This window comes from Poecile atricapillus, chromosome 8 (genome assembly GCF_030490865.1).
Source record: "Poecile atricapillus isolate bPoeAtr1 chromosome 8, bPoeAtr1.hap1, whole genome shotgun sequence".
Lineage (NCBI taxonomy): Eukaryota > Metazoa > Chordata > Aves > Passeriformes > Paridae > Poecile > Poecile atricapillus.
The window spans coordinates 25,435,008-25,452,458 of record NC_081256.1 but is presented as its reverse complement, the minus strand read 5'-3'; the positions used below and the strand labels follow the sequence as shown (position 1 = coordinate 25,452,458).

The window sequence follows — 17,451 nt, the reverse complement described above, 5'->3', positions numbered from 1 at the left end:
AATAGTAATACCAACGTGGTTTTGGTACAGTAATTAAGAATCAAATTGAGACTGAAAGCCTGAAGTTATTAGAGATTAACAGCTTTTATCCTTCAGAATTTTCTCTTCTTTTTGACCTTCCTTCAATATGGAAATAATTGAAACTTTCAAACGTTAACTTTTCAAAAAGGCAACGTGCACTGAGCTCTGCAATCAATATTTGCCACAGGATGGTCATTACCTCACGGCACTAAAGTGTTACAAGAAAACCCAGTTATTTATTGGCATTGAGAAAGCTCAAATGATCAGAGCAGGACAATAAAATGAGTATGAAGTGAGTATAAAATGAGTATAAAGTGAGTATGAAATGAGTATAAAATTAATATGATCACATCCATGTTTTAAAAATTAAACTGCATTATTTCTCTGAGGAGAATTTGTATCTAAAGACGAGATTAATTCCAGATGGGGGCTAATAAATCCAACAATCCAAAAATGATTTCAAAGGCTCGTGTTTACAACAGCTACTCAAAATATTCAGGAATCAAGCTGTGGTTTCCACCAGAAAGGATGGGCGAGGGGAGGTTTTGGGATCACCACCCCATTTTGGTGGCAGGTACATGGCAAAAGCTCGGCCTCTCACGTGCCAATTCCATTTTTCACTTGGAATAATTTAAAATAACAAATCTTCCAGACCCTCTTGACTAGCAGACCTAAAAACCAATAATGTCCACAGGTTTTTCATCCCCTACGTGGTCTTGACTTCAACTCCTGACATTTGGCTCTGATAAATTCTGTGGATGGGCAGCTGCAAATGGCAAATTTTCACTGGGACCTCTTGTTCTTTGTAGCTGGGGAAGTATCACAGTGGCTCCTTTGAACTGTTTCATTTGAATTAATTTTTAATTTGCATTAAATTAATAATTATTTTTTAATTTTTGCTACAGAAATCTCCACCTTTTCTTCCACAAGGCACCAACCTTTGCTCAGCTGGGTTTTCTCTCGTGTTTTCCCGGTGGTTTTGTTTTGCTGGATTGACACCCAGGAGTTCAGCAGCCTCTGAACAGGTTTCAGGGCGTTCCCTGACATCAGAAATTATTCTCATTCCACTCATCTTCTGTCAGCCAAGCAAGGGCTGGAAACACCAGCTGGGAGAACCAGGAGAGGACAGGCAACAGCGCTGCACATCCCAAAAAAAAAGCAGGAATGAACCGGATCCAGCTGCAGCCTCAGCCTCTTTCTGCCCTTTCTCATCTCTCCTCATCTCTTGGCTGAATTTTGGGCTTTTTTTTGGTCTCCAAGTTGTGTTTCCATTTCATCCAGATCAATGCCCTGCAGCTACAGCAGCCTGGAGAACTCAGCCCTGCAGTGGGAAAAGCTGCAGTGCATCAGGATCACATCCAGGGAGCCATGAATTATTCAGCCAAGATAAATCCACACTTTTTTCCCCCCTGTATGGGCAATTTGAAAAATTGATGAATTTCACTTTCAGGGCAAAGTTTCAAGCAACCTTTACAAAATGGGAGCAGGAAGTTACTGCAAAAAGCTCTCCCACCTCCAGCTGCCTTGGCACAGCAAGGATTGGAGGATAAACATCCCTCCCAGTCAATCTGCATACCTATAAACAAGAAATAAAATAAAAATAAAATAAAATAAATAAATCTAAAAAATCACTGATCCTACAACAGTTTGGAAGGATCTTAAAGATCATCTCATTCCCACCTTCCACTCGCCCAGGTTGCTCAGGTTATTCCTTAAACAATCCAGATGAAAGAGCTGTTTTTACTTTAAAGATGACCCCTCTCAGCTGCTAATAAATAAATTATTAAATATATTAATTAATTTATTTATATTAAGTCACATTAAATATATTTTCAGGGTAAAAAAACCCCCAAGCTGCTTGTACAACAGAACAGGAGCATTTTGGAGCCCGAGCTGCTGCTGTTCACATCCACACCGTGACCCACAAATTCTTCTCCCCACGCTTGATTCATGAAATGAATTTCTGTGCAAATTCCTTGGCCAGAAAAATGCGTTACTAACTCTGATGCAATCCAGAGATAGAGCTTTGCAAACTCCCCTGCTCGTGCTTCAAAACCATCTAAATCCAGATTGTTAAATTCCATTTAGGATTCCGTTTTTTGAGACATAAGGATTTAAAAAGCTGCATATAAAATAAGAAAACCTAATACCCACAGAATGAGTAATTAGTACTAAAATCTCTCACAGAGAGCAGAATTTAACCCAGATATTCTTATCTTTAACAAAATGCAGTTAACAAATGAATTGATTTTTGCTCTCTGTATAAAGGAAAGGAAAAGATTTGCTGTTTTTTAAACTTTCCCTCAAACCTCCCTTTGGACTGCTGAGATCTTCAGTTTATATTTTGACAAATGAAGAAGTCAAACTCTTTTTTTTGCCATCAATTCTGCAAATAAAAGAGGAAGGCAGGGATAGGAAAGCCCCACTTCCAGGCCCCTGACAGGTATCCAAGGAATGCACCTGGCACTTTGATCCAGCCTGACTTTGGTCCCTTTGGAATCCAGCTGCAATTTAGAACAGCCCTACTCTTATCAAGCTGCCGCAAGTAAGATCAAATTCAAATGTTTATTAACTCCAAGAGGTTCCTCAGATATGGAAAACCACCACACCTGGAAGAGTGAAGTCAACACTGCCCTTGTACCTTGTGGTGAAGTGCAGGGAACAGCGATAATTCCACATTATCAGATCCAAACTGCTGCTCCCACAAATCCCCGAGGAACAGGGACGGGAGCTGTGCTCCCAGGACTTGGATACCTGCAGGGACACGAGAGCAAAACAAGCTTTGCTGGAGTGTTTTGGTGCATTTTCCTCCTCTAAACACACTTTCCTGGCAGGCTCTTGAACCCTGACATTTAAATAATGCCATTCCTGGCCACAGCAACTTAATGAGTGCAGGAGAAAAGGCACCACTGATGTGTTTTCAAACTGTTCATTGGGAAATCAAGATCCTCTGGCAGCTCAGGGCCGAGTGTGAGCTCATTCCAGCCACTAATTACTTCTCCCTACAAAATATTTACATATTTGCTGCTTTTGACCACTCATTATCTCTTTTTCCTCACGTGTCACCGATTCCTCCTGCACAAAAATAATGCCTGTAGGTTCTTTCCTGTGGCATGGAGTTGTCTAAGCTTCAGGCAATAATAAAATCCCGTTCAGCTTTCTTCATTTGATTTCCTCTCCTCATGTGGCTGTACAGAGGCAGGATAAAACACAGGCAACCTCACTTACAATGTAATTAATTTAATTTCTTGTTATTGTCCCCAGCTCGTCCCTGGTCACCTTGAGATGCCCCTCACTGCTAAGTTTTCTTGCAATACACAACTTTAATTCAAGACAGATCAGGAGGCCTTATAGGTTTTATTAAGGTAACTTTGAAAGTGAAAGCCAAAAAAACCATTTAACTTGATCTTCTGGGGAATTTTCATCAAAAGAATAAGCCCTGCTATGTTCCCTAATTTAACTTTTTTCCCCCTTATTTAAATCAGAGCACACTGTCCATGCCCACATCCCCATTCTCTGAGGAGCTGGGCTCTTGGATCAAAAGCTTCCAGGAGATTTTTAGTGTTTCCAGGGCATGTATTTAAGTCTCAACAGCAGAAAATGAGAGAGAAGAAAGAGTGCAGCCCCAGGAACCCACCCTGCAGCACCTGCAGCCCTTCAGCCAAAGGCAACACTTTCATTTCTCATTTCTTTCTTTGTGCTGCTCCAGAGAGGGCAAATTACAGCAAATTTTCCAGCCTTGCCTGCATGGAAAGGCTCCTGCTGGCAAGGAGAGGGAACACCAAATCCCTTTCCTGAGGAACAGGTGAGCACAGGGATGATGTTCTCTGAGAAAAGGGCTGGAAGTTCTGGGGTTAATTCACTTAAATTTAATTAAATTGTCCTGAAACCTCCACAGCTCCTCTGGCACCCCTGCCCGGCTATCACCATCACTTTTTGAACCAAAAATTCTGTTTCAAACCAAAACGCACCTAAAACATGACCAACAGCTCAGGGTTTGGCCCAGGTTCAAATGAGGGTTTCTCAAGAACTCATTTTGGTGTGGAAAGAAACCACCCAGATCCACGATCTGGAATAAGAATTGGTGCTGCCAGGTCTTAAGTGCCATTAATTTCTGAATAATCACATTAAGCAAAGAACCTGGGGCCTGCAAAGCCCAGCAGGAAGGTGCTGGTGTCACATTAAATAACAGAAGGTACACAGGGAGTGTCTGACAAAAAAAAATAAAAGGAGAAGTTGCACCTGGGAGAAAACAAGAGAGGGGCTACAAATTTCTATTTTCAGTTGTGTTCCTGACATGTGTGAGAGCAGCCAAGAGACGTAAGCAGAAATTTGAGCCTGTAAAATGAGCTGGAAACACCTGTTCACAGAGGTATAATATGTTTTTGTGACCCACTTTTGAGAGACTTTGAATCAGAGGCCCAAGTGAGGTCGGTTAAAGCCACTTTAATTTGTGTATTCAAAAAAAAAAATAAAATAAAATCTCGATTGAATGGTGTTTGCCACTGGAATTGTATTCAGCTTTCCTGTCCATTGGAGGTGCTGGGAAACTCAGCAACAAAACATTCCAGTAAAAACATCTCTTTTCTATAATAGGTTTGAGGTTACAGCCTCTCCTGTTCTTCATCCACGCCACCTTCCCTCCCCAGCAGGTTTTTCCTTAAGAAGATGGACACCACCATGCCAAAAAAGCTTTTAAAACCTGCATTTGAGACAACTCATTCCAATTTGCAGCTGGAAACGCTTTCTTTGGCTCTTCTGCTGTGGCATCTGAGGCTGTTTGGAGTTCAGCTCTCCCAACTGAATGTTTACATGGACACTTCAGAATTCACAAACTCCAACTCAGGCAGCTTAAAAGCCTGGAGTGCTCCAATATATCCCAAGAGATTCCTTAAATTTACTTGGAGTATTTTTCTACTCATCACATGCAGTGCTGCAGCCTGACCCAGTGTGCAGCTACTGCCTGGAGCTGTGATACAGCACAAAAAGGCAGATAAGTGTTGTTTTTTTTTAAATAAAACTAATATCAAAATTTGTTTCTCAAAGCCTGAGACTACATCACTCTAACATGATAATTAATTAGAGTAACAGATGTAAACAGCATGTATTTGCCTCTGTAGTTTGGAGAAAAATAGAATTTTTGAAGTGGTTACCAGCTCCTACCAGGAGTTTCTCCTAAAAGCAGGAAAAAATGTGTGTTTTTTAAAAATAATTGACTATTTTGCTATCATTCCCTTTGAAGTTGTAGTTACCTGGAGCAGAATTACCTCCAATTCTTGTCTGTTTGTAATTCCAGTTATAAATGGAGTCTGAGGAGAAGGTTCCTGATCCCATCACATTATTTGGCTTCTTATTTAGCTTTTCACTCTGCTTTTATTTACAGCAATGATATCCACAAAGTAAGAAATAAACCAGGGAAAAACCCCCAACCTCACACAACTAAACATTTGTAGTAAACACCATTTTGCCTCAGTGCAAAATAAAAATAACGTGAAGCAATATATCAGGGTACGTAACAGCTAAAAAAGAATTCAGGTTGATGATTTAAATGTTTGTCAATTTAAACCATCACAGAAAGTGCTTATTTAAAGCACTGATTGAAATAATTCTATCCCGGAGGCAGGAGATTGCTCCTGCCCTCAAAGTTAAAAATAATATCCCTATTAACCTCAGCAACAATTTCCTAATTGCCAAGGATTACAAATCTTTCACGGAATGTTCATCCACCGAGAATTCCGTCATCGTTTCACTTCCCAAACCGCTCCTTGTGATTGCAGTCCTCAGGCTCTTAAAAGAAGTCAAACTTCAGGGATGTTTTTTAGATGATGGCATGGAAGATTTGGAAAAAGGAGGGAGTGTCACCCAAATGCTCTGGAAATCGAGCAGCACCTGACAGGAATATTTCTGGGGGTCTCCTTTGCTGTGGTGGTGCCAAGTGGCGCTGGCACTGTGGAGCAGGAGCTGCTCCCACGCTTTGTTCCTAAGGAACAGCGGCTGGAATTTGTGCCAGGAGAGCAGAGACGTGGGCAGGAGCAAAGAGGGAGAAGTTTAGTGCCCACAGCACCTGGAGTTAAACCACATTAAAGTGCTTTTTTCAGAGTCACAGAGGAGCGCTGCTAAAAGCTGGGGTTCGCTGCTCCCCTCAACCTGCTCCGAGGGAAAACCGCGATCATCCTGAGCATGGAATCACCTCACACACAAAGGGAAAACCGGGATCATCCTGAGCATGGAATCACCTCACACACAAAGGGAAAACCGGGATCATCCTGAGCATAGAATCACCTCACACACAAAGGGAAAACCGGGATCATCCTGAGCATGGAATCACCTCACACACAAAGGGAAAACCGGGATCATCCTGAGCATGGAATCACCTCACACACAAAGGGAAAACCAGGATCATCCTGAGCAGGGAATCACCTCACACACAAAGGGAAAACCGGGATCATCCTGAGCATGGAATCACCTCACACACAAAGGGAAAACCAGGATCATCCTGAGCATGGAATCACCTCACACACAAAGGGAAAACCGGGATCATCCTGAGCAGGGAATCACCTCACACACAAACCCAACATTGAGAGGAAACCAGGATCATCCTGACCACAGGAATCACCTCACACACAAATCAGCAGTGAGGGAAAACCAGGATCATCCTGAACAGGGAATCACCTCACACACAAAGGGAAAACCGGGATCATCCTGAGCAGGGAACCACCTCACACACAAATCAGCACTGAGGGAAAACTGGGATCATCCTTAGTATGGAATCACCTCACACACAAATCCAGCACCAAGGTAAAACCAGGATCATCCTGAGCAGGGAATCACCTCATACACAAATCCAGCACCAAGGTAAAACCAGGATCATCCTGAGCAGGGAATCACCTCATACACAAATCCAGCACCAAGGTAAAACCAGGATCATCCTGAGCAGGGAACCACCTCACACACAAACCCAACACTGAGAGGAAACCAGGATCATCCTGACCACAGGAATCACCTCACACACAAATCAGCAGTGAGGGAAAACTGGGATCATCCTTAGTATGGAATCACCTCACACACAAATCCAGCACTGAGGGAAAACCAGGATCATCCTGAGCATGGAATCACCTCACACTAACCCAGCATTGAGAGGAAACCAGGATCATCCTGACCATAGGAATCACCTCACACACAAATCAGTACTGAGGGAAAATCAGGACCATGGAATCACCTCAAACACAAACCAGCACTGAGGGAAAACCAGGATCATACTGAGCAGGGAATCACCTCATACACAAATCCAGCACCAAGGTAAAACCAGGATCATACTGAGCAGGGAATCACCTCACACACAAATCAGCACTGAGGGAAAACCAGGATCATCCTGAGCATGGAATCACCTCACACACAAATCCAGCACCAAGGGAAAATTGGGATCATCCTGAACATGGAAACACCTCACACACAAATCCAGCCCCTCGGGCATTGGATGGATTCCACCAGTTTGGCATCTCCCACATCCCTGAGTTAGCTCCACTCTGGGGAGAAGGGATTGGTGCCTTCCCAGGGTTACTGCTTCTCTCCTCCTTGGGAACTGGAAGCTTCTCCCTCTGTGATTCCCCTTTCCTTCCACACCAACAAAGAGCCAAACTTCAGCTGTGATTCCCCTTTCTTCCCACACCAATAAAGGGCCAAACTTCAGATAATTAGGAATAAATATCCAATGAAAAACTAGTTTTGTTTGGTAGGATTATCCAGACTCTTGTCCAACTTCCCTGCTTCCCAGCAGAAATAAAACCACAGGAACCACATCACCTATATGCCACTTTTTAAGAAAAAAAACATCACGAAAAGCACCTTCTACATCCTACATAATGTCCTAGACATCTCCACTTGAGTAATAAAAAATAAAGCTAGAAAAATAAAAAAAACCCATTCACATTGCAAAGCAGGAATTGAAAGCTCAGGGCTATAAACATCAGAACACTAAAGAGACAAGCATGTTTCCTTCTCCCCTTCCTCCTACTCCCACACTTCATCCCTGAAGCACACAGCCTTGGACAGAGATTTTATTTCATGCCAAGCACAATCAGATATTTCAATACCTCAGTGTTTGTTTGGAGGGAGCATACATTCCAGGGAAAATGCAGTCCATGCACAGATTACCTGGAAATAAATCACATTCCCATTTAAAATGAAGTTTAAAGAAGTGGCACAGCACAGAGCTGTATTATGTGCCACACGCTTTCCCTCAGAAGAAATGTTTCACACCCTCCAGCAGTTTTCTGTCGGGAAGAGAATGAAAAAGTAAAGAGATTTATTACGTTAAAAAGCACATTGATTGAAAGCAGTGCTGTATGACAGCTTCAGCTATTATAACAGAACTTAATAAAATCAAATGTTTACCCCTGAAGGGGATTTGGAGGGGAAAAAAAAAATAAAAAAAGGCTTTATCAACACTTATGACAATGAGCAAATTTGCAAGGGATAACATTTTGGTGCTGAAAGTAAATGCAAATAAGTGCTCATTTCTCTGGGGGAACTTTGAGGTTTGCCCACACGAGGAGCCGTGGCTAATTGCGCTGTGGCTTAGCAGTGAAAACACGTCCTTTGATTGTGTGGCTGGAGATGTCAGCTGCTCCCGCAGCTGGGGAGCAGACAAGGTCACAGATGATGAGAGCAGGCCATGTCTCAGCATCACAATCAGTTTGTAGGAGCAGCAGGACAATCCTTTGTGCTGCCACGCTGCTCTCGGGGCCTGGTGACAGCCCTGACCCAAAGAATGACGTTCCTTTCTCCCTCCCTTTGTCCCCTTTGCTCATCTCTCCTTCCTTTTGTCCCCTTTGCTCATCCCTCCTTCCTCTCCTTCCTTCCACTCTGCTCATCCCTCCTTCCTCCTTCCTTTTGTCCCCTTTTCTCATTCCTCCTTCCTCTTCTCCACTCTGCTCATTCTTCCATCCCTTTGTCCACTCTACTCATCCCTCCTTCCTTTTGTCCCCTTTTCTCATTCCTCCTTCCTCTTCTCCACTCTGCTCATTCTTCCATCCCTTTATCCACTCTACTCATCCCTCCTTCCTTTTGTCCCCTTTGCTCATCCCTCCTGCCCTTTGTCCACTCTGCTCATCCCTCCTTCCTCTTCTCCACTTTGCTCATCCCTTCTTCCCTCCTTCCTCTTCTCCACTTTGCTCACTCCTCCTTCCTTTTGTCCCCTTTTCTTATTCTTCCTTCCTCTTCTCCACTCTGCTCACCCCTCCTGCCCTTTTGTCCCCTCTGCTCATCCCTCATTCCTCCTTCCTTTTGTCCCCTTTTCTCATTCCTCCTTTCCTTTGTCCCCTTTGCTCATCCCTCCTTCCTCTTCTCCACTCTGCTCATTCCTCCTTTCCTTTGTCCCCTCAGCTCATCCCTCCTTCCCTTTGCCCAGCTCAGTGTATTATCCACCACCTTTTCTGGGATGGCTTTTCCACATGAGTAGACAGAAAGGTGGATTTCTGCTCCATCCACATTATTTGATGGCAAACCACTCCAGACCTGAGAGCCTGCTCTTAACAAGGACTTTCTGTTCTTTCTGGCTTTTAGCAGGACCAGAATATTTCCCTTGATCCTTCCTGGATCAGGCCTGATCTGGTCCAAGCTGTATTTGCCACATAAACATCAATTTCATGGCATAAATGAGCAATTATTTCAACTGAAATTTACCATTCTCACCAGTCTCATTTACCCTGAGTATTTGTCAGTATTCTGCTGCCTGCAAACCTTTTTTCTCTCGTAAACTGTAATGAAATTTGCATTTTTTCAAAGCTATGCTGCTTTCAAATGAAACCTACTTTTGGCACGAGCTTTAAACTGCTTTAATAAAACCACCAGCTGAAGTGTTAAACACCAGCTAAAAAACAAGAGTAAAAGCACATAAAACAGCCCAAAAGGGGAAAACAAAATAAAAATCTGCAACTCGTTACAACTCCTGATTTTACACACAAATTACAACAGCCTGGAGATCCAACACGGATTTGTCAGGATGAAAATTTCCTTTTTGGATTGCTTTATCTGTAGCCTTTGCTGTCTCATGACCTTCTGGGCCAAGTGGAAGTCTCCAGGCTCATAAAGAAAAAGGGTCATTAAATGTTGATGACCTTCTCCTGCATGGGAGAACTCCTGGGCTGGGATTGAGGCAGAGGAACTGGTTTGGCCAGCTGGGCTGAGATCTGGTGACAGAGCCACTGCTGGAGGGGCTGAGCAGCAAGAGGAGCGGGGCCAGAGGGAACGTGGAGTTCCAAACTCTGATTTAAAGCACACAGTCCATCCCAGGAGAGCTGGAATGGGAACAGCTCCTTGGGACACAGCATTCCCTGAGGGTTTGTGGGATGAAGGACAAAAGTGTGGGCACAGGACCAGCAGGGATGAGGAATGGGGGTGAGGAGTGTGTGTGGGGCACAGGGGGGTGACTCCCCTGAAACTTCGAGAATTTACCAAGTATTGCAGTGAAAAATTGGAGCGAGAGGCGTGTGACATTCTGTGCATAATTAGAGCAGCTGCTGCCCTTAAATTAGGTTTGGGAAGTCTCCTTGCAAGGGCAGAGATTCAAAGCAGGAGGAGCACACGAGCATTTTGTTCCTTTTCCCAGATCTGTCAGTGTTTCTGTGCTCTGAGGGAAGAGCAAGACCTGAACCTCAAGACTGAAGAGAAATTAGTGCCAGGTACCTCTGGATTGCCTTTCCTGGAATGTTTGGGATGCAAGAGACCTTAAATCCCATCTCTTCCCATGGGCAGGGACACCTCTCACTAGAGCTGGATGCTCCAAACCCTCTCCAACCTGGCTTTGGTCACTTCCAGGGACGGATCCCAAAACCTGGCTGATCCCACAGCACAATCCAGCTCATTTCTGAGAGCATCAACATGTCCAAAGGCTCCTGAGGCTGAGAAAAGGTGGAATTTCACTTCAGTGCAGCCAATACCTGTGTGCTGAGGAAGACACAAAACCCCAGATGAAAAGGGGCAGGGCTAAAAGTCCTGAGAAGAAGAAGAAGAAGAAGAAGAAGTAAATTTAGAAATGCCAGATCCAGCGCATGGGAATCCTGCCACGAGCACGGGACATCCCCACAGTGCCAAAACTGCTGCAGGAAACTGCAGCCACCAGCAAAAACACAGCAACCACGTGCCAAGAGATTGTTTCAGGAGTGAAACCGCCAGAAGCCAAATCGCAGTTTTAAGGCACAATTTACACCGTAAATATTTGGGTTTCCAGCAAAAAGGGAGGGAGGAGAAATCCTGGAAGCACGACATTGGAGGCAGAGCAATCTGCTGGTTTAATTAACCCACATGACAGAGGGCATGAATTTTTTTTTTTCTCTCATGGTTATTAAACACAAAAATATCCAAACTCCTGAGCTGTGGAACAGGAATTATTAAAATCTCATTGCTCCAAGATTGTTTCCTCCCCATCCACAGCAATTCCCAACACAAACACATCCTGTGGAGGAGTCTTGAGTTCCTCAAGTTCACGGGGAAAACTTCAATGACCTTCATAATCTGAAAGCATCTCGTAATCAAAAGTGATTTCATTAAACCAGTGGCAATCTGTCAGCAGCCTGAGAGCCCAGACAGGGTAACACCGGTTAAAACAAAGCTGGCAAAACACATTAAAAATTAATTGACTTCTTGATTTTTATCAAAATTGAAAAAAGGCTCAATCCTACACCCAATGATGCAGCCCCTGAATGGCAGCAATTAAAGTTCCTCCTTCCAATTACAGCTTTTTACAGCATTTTAATCAATTTTTGTACAGCAAATAAGCGTAGAGTTTAACCCTAAATCGAATCAGCAGGGTGTTGTAGGGTGAAAATCATAATCCTGGAGCATGACATGCAAGAATGAAACTTAAATAAACTAAACAAAATGTCAGGAAAGTTCCTGTAGATCATTTTGGACTTGCATTTTAGGCCACTGGAGGGGAATTCATAAACAGATCTGGGACTTGCCTATCAACATGACCTCACCTATACAAATATTTATTCAAGCATTTGGGCACATTGCAGGGGATTTTAGAAACCAAAGGAAATTCCTATAAAAGGAAAACCGTGCCAGCAGTTTCTCTTTAAAAACTGCAAACCCTCAAGGACCTCACCTTACAACAGTGCTGGAACAACCAGAGAAACTCCCAAGCTGTTGTTTGATTTATTCCTACCTTTTATAAAATCCCAAGCCATTAATCCTGAACGGCCTTGACTCAAAAGCCCGATAGATAAATTTTCATTGCTGAGATCACTTAAGTAGTTCAGTATCACAGGGATGGGACTGGAATTAGAATTAGCAGATTAAAAAAAAAAAACAAAACAAACCAAAAATGCACTAAAATTGTAAAATTGCCAGTTTTCTCTTCTTTCAGCACAGCACAAACACCTTGTGCTGTGAGGAGCAGAGAGCTGGAGTTGAATGCACAGCAGGTTTGTTTAAACACAGCTGGCACAGTGTCCTCTCCCCCAGGCCTCACCTCAGCATTCCCATTTCCAGAGCCCCACACCAGGCTCCTCAGGACTCTCCACCATTATCTACTGACATTTCCCTTTTTTTAATATTTTTTTTTTGTGTCTTTTTAAGTTCATCAGTAACCAGAGACTTCTGCCAGCACTCGGTGCTGCTGATTTCAAGGTCCTGAACCCCACCGTTCCCTCCTTTCCCATTCCAGCTCCCTGGCCTTTCCCTACACTGGGAATAAAAAATAAGAATAAAAAGGTGCATTTTACATCCTAAAACATTGGCTCAGCAGCTCCAGAACCCAATTATTCCGTGCAAAATAAAGCTCTTGCCCACAACTACACATCATGAGGGACAAGTCTTGCCACGTCCCCGTTCAGGAGGTGGAGGGAAATAAAAAGAGACATTTTTTATGAGACTCTTACCGAGCCTTAATTTCCCACATCCGTTTAGGACTGCAAACAAGCCCAGGCAGGGGAAGCTACTATCTATTACCATAATTATTTTTAAAACCTTCACCCCACAGGGTTAGGAAAAAACGGGTGATTTACAGCAGAGCCATAACTATAAAACTGCAGATGGGAGCTGAGCTACTTTGCCCTTGTCTAATGCTGAGATCTCATTAAACTGCGTGCTTAAACCTTAAATATTTGAGAGTAAATGGTAGTTAAAATAGGGAAATCATTCTCATTAAGCAGCCAGCCTTTCCTCTGCTCAGCTTCCCAGCTCATCATTTGTTATTTGGTCGTTTGTGGAGTTTGACACTGCTCCATCTTCCAGCCTGGACAGCCCCAAAATCCCTAAATAACGGAAAAAGGGCAAGGAAAAAAAAAGCACTCAAGCCATTTTTGCACCTTAAAAAGAAGCTGATGAGAGAACTGAAATTTTTTGTTTTCCAAGTTCAATCACCTTACAGGGTGGTCCTTTGGCCAAAGTCATTCAGTGAGACAACAGGGAGCAACTTTTCTTTGTTCCTTCTAAATCTACTTCTTTCACCTCTACCTTCTCTGCATTATTATCATAATTATCATTATCATTATATCTCCAAGAAACTAACATTTATTAAAAGATTGCACTACACACCCCACATCCAATTTTCTCTCTGAAATATTCTTGCTTTTCAGAAGTTACTGCAGCAAACCAGAGCATGAATAATTATTTTTGCTTACTCCTTTCTCCTCGAGCCACCCACAAAATCCAAAGCAATGGCTGCCAACCTATGCAGGCTAAAACTGGAAGCTGGAAGAGGAAATGACATAAGGGAAAAGTAGAATTTATGCAAAATGTTGGCGACATGAAAGCAGAACTCAGAAATCTTCATAAATTAGCAGTGCACAGTAATTGAAGCTGCTTGAATCATGCTCCTCCATCCTTCCACTTCAATGGGACATGGCAGGAAGTAATTAATGGAGACAGGCTCCCTGGCATATAGCTGGAAATAAATCATCTGGCATCTCATTTCTGCTATTGGCTGTTTGGAAAAACAAATTTTTCCCCATATAGAACAGTTTGTTTCACACATAACCCCAGGGATCAGCTGTTCTTTATTCTTTAAATACACATAAAGAAATGTAATGGGAGCCCATAAAGAAAATTTAACCTTCACCAGGGCTTTGCTACGTGAGTGGATAAGGTGTTTCACAGAGTATTTTATGTTTTATAAAAAAGTAAAATAAAATTAAGACATACAAACCCCCTCCATTCAAACAGAGACTTAAAATGTAGTGATTAAATAAGAACGTGAATTTTTATTTCTTGTCCCTCGTTTTCTACTCAAAATTACAAAACCCCCTTAGAATAAAACCTTTTCATTATTTCTTTTTTTCCTGTATGCACACCACACAGTTCACGCTATTCTGAACAGTTTTACCAAAAACTTAAAGCTTGAAACTAATTAGGTCCTCAACTTATTTTTGCAGGAGTAAAGGCCACGAAGAACACTTGGGATTCCATTATGAATAACAGATGCCAGACGGATACATTCATAAAGCACTAAATTTAGAAAGATTTGTGGAGAGTTCTGCTGAACCTTTCAAAATTAAAAACCTCCCTGTACTTTGCCACTGAATTCAGTTCTGAGGAAGCAGAATACAAAAGGCCAATGAGTTTTGCACGGATCCAACGTGAATGCATCCCATGGGTGGAATTTCAAGATGCACAACAAAGCAGGCAATATCTGCGGGGCACATCAGCTAAATGCCCCCGTTCCCTGCGTTGGCTGGGGGTTATTTAATACCCTCAGCTTGCAGCCTCGTGCAGGGCAAGCTACAAAATTAATGAAAGAAATCAGATCCCCCTTTCACACTGGATCCCACAAGCTCGGAGTGCTCTGTTTAAGAACACCACTCAGATACTTCCCCGATTGTTTGGGCTGCTGGGTTCCCGCAAGGAAACTCGCTTTACACAAAGGCACAGCCCCAGCACCTTCCTGGGGACAAAGAGCCCCAGATGTCCCCAGTGAACTGCTCAGGTCCTCCAGGAGAAGCTGGGAACCGCTTTGGGACACATCAACATTTCCACCTGCGATCCTCGAACACCCAGGGACAGAGAACTGGCCTGAGGATGCCAGGAGGAGCTGGCACAGCTGTGCCCCGACTGAAACCAGACAAAAACCCTAAAACGGGGCTCAGGCACCACCAGCATTTTCAAGAAGCCGACAAATCTCAATATCCCAAGAGTTTGCGTTCATTTAAACGGGGCCAAACACCGTGAGGAGAACCCGAGTCCCTTCCCAACACTGGCAGAGGTTTCCCAATCCTGAGCCCACGGCCTGGATTTTCCAGGCAGCTCTTCCAGGTTTAGCAGGGCAGCAGCTTCCACCCCACAAATGTCTGGGCACTGCCAGAGCTTTGCTAGGAAGGATTTTGACTCTTGGATCTGGGGGAGCAGCCGGAGGGACCCCCAGGCTCTCACACAGCAAATCCCCAACATTTCTCTCCATCATCCCATCAGGTTCTCTCGCTCCCAGCCAAAGCCCTGCCAGGGGTGATTTGCCACCCAAGGACAAATTCCCCGTCCTTTCCCCCAGTTATGAAACGCGTGCCTTGTGCCACACCAAAAGCTGCGTGGCAGCACCACATCCTAAAGGCAGAGGAAGCTGCAGCTCCAACATTTGTCATCCGCAATCCGCGGAACATCCCGGCGAGCTGGAATCATCAGCCAGCCCAGCCTGGAGGAGCCCAGGCTGCCCCAAAACCCGAGTGCCACAAAGCCAGCCGGGCTTGGCTTTCCACCGGGGAAGGGACAGCGCACTCGTCATGACATCCACTCCACACAATTCCCAACCGCGATGCTCGGCTCGCTCACTGGAATTGCTGAAAGCACATTTTACACACTTGAGGCTCCTTCAGCATCGCTCCTGTTTAACCTCTGCCCGTGAGCCGGGCTCTGGCCGGGGGGAGAAGCCAGCCCGCTGCCAAAATCACATCACACCACACTTGGCTGTAACAAAAGATGACTCCGGGGAGTTTGTGCTCATCATCGTTATTCCACGCACGTCAGAGCCACCTCCAGCAGCTTTTCCTTCAATTAAACCTTCACTACTGCAAAGGGCGAGGGGGTACAGACACATTTATGCCGTGCTGAGGGCGGAAGGGGTAACGAGGGGTAAAGGGGAAGGGAGGATTGCACAGCCCTTTTTTTAGAGACATCCACCCCCTCCCAAAAGCACACAAATCCCCCTCCCCACAATGTACAAGATAACCACACAAACCTGGTGGGTGAGAGCACATCCACGCCTTGCCCCGGACCATCCTCCCTCCCGCACCCCCTTTTTTTTTTGGTGCTGTTGTATTATTTATTTTTTTTTTTCCAGCTGAGCACTTGCCTCTCCTCCGTGCCCATCAAATATCCCGAAGATGGAGGGGTGAGTCTTGTTCACCAGGTCAGTGATTACTTCGAACCTGTCCTCCATGTGATCCCTCCGGCCTTGGATGGAGTAGACAGCCACGTTGTGGCTCTTGAACTCCCAGGTCTTGGAGAACTCAGCGTCCAGCACGTCTAAACCCCCGAGCCTGTCATTCTGCATGATCTCGGCCACCTTGCCCTTCACCATCTTCACCGCATCCCTGCTGGACTTAACAATGGTTTTCACCTCATCCGTGTGGAAGAAATAACTCCACAGGGCCAGGCTGATGCACAGCAAGAACAGGGTCTCCGGTCTGAGCAAGAAGTAACGCATGATCCGACCCAGCAGAGACAGCAAAGTCATTGTATCCTCTATCATTTATTATCGCGACCGTGTCTCCCCACAGCATGCAGCGGGGCGGCTCCGAGCCCGGGGCCGCTCGCTCAGTGCATGCTCGGCCGGCCGGGCAGCGCCGAGCCCCGCGCTCCGCTCCGCTCCGCTCCCCGCGGCTCCGCTGCTCCCGGGCGGCCGCGCCCCGGCCCCGCGGCGCCCCGTCCCTGCCGCGGGGGCGCGGGCCCGCCGATGGCTGCGCCGAGCCCTCCGCCGCCGGATGCCTCCTGAACGCCGCCGGCCGCCGCGCTTCGGCCCGGGAGGTGGCTGGCACGGCAGCCCGCGGTACCTGCGTCCCGTGTCCCCCGCGCCCGGCGCCGGCCCGCCCTCCTTCCACCCGGGCGGAGCGTCCCGGCCGCCGCCCCCGCCCCGCCGCGGAACTACAAATCCCGGCAGCCCCCGCGGGAGCGCGCAAACGCGGGGGGAGCGCGGGGCGTGCTGGGAGTTGTAGTCCGGGAGCGGCCGGGGAAGGAGGCAGGGAAAGGGAAAAAATCGTTTAATCCAAGTGTGCCCCGTCCCTGGAAGTGTCCAAAGCCCAGTCGGACCTGGAGCAGCCTGGGGTGGTGCAAAGTGTCTCTGCCCATAGGATGCGATGCCACTTAAAGTCCCTTTCCAACACAAACCCTTCTGGGGTTCTGCCAAAGGATGAGTTTGACTCTCAGGTGTTCCCCAATTCCCTTCACAAACTCGCTGTCAAAACGCAAATTTCAAAGCGGGATTTTGTCAATCACTAA

At 45.4% G+C, this 17,451-nt stretch overlaps 1 protein-coding gene across 1 annotated transcript in view; it reads right to left on the bottom strand.

The window, feature by feature from the left end:
* PPM1L (protein phosphatase, Mg2+/Mn2+ dependent 1L) overlaps positions 1–17,060 on the bottom strand; it is a 69,318-nt gene extending 52,258 nt beyond the window's left edge. The window contains exon 1 of the mRNA XM_058844248.1: positions 16,303–17,060. Within this exon, the coding sequence (XP_058700231.1) occupies positions 16,303–16,705 (403 nt within the window). The 5' untranslated portion in view covers positions 16,706–17,060. The remainder of the gene's footprint in view (positions 1–16,302) is intronic.
* Between the last annotated feature and the right edge of the window lie 391 nt (positions 17,061–17,451).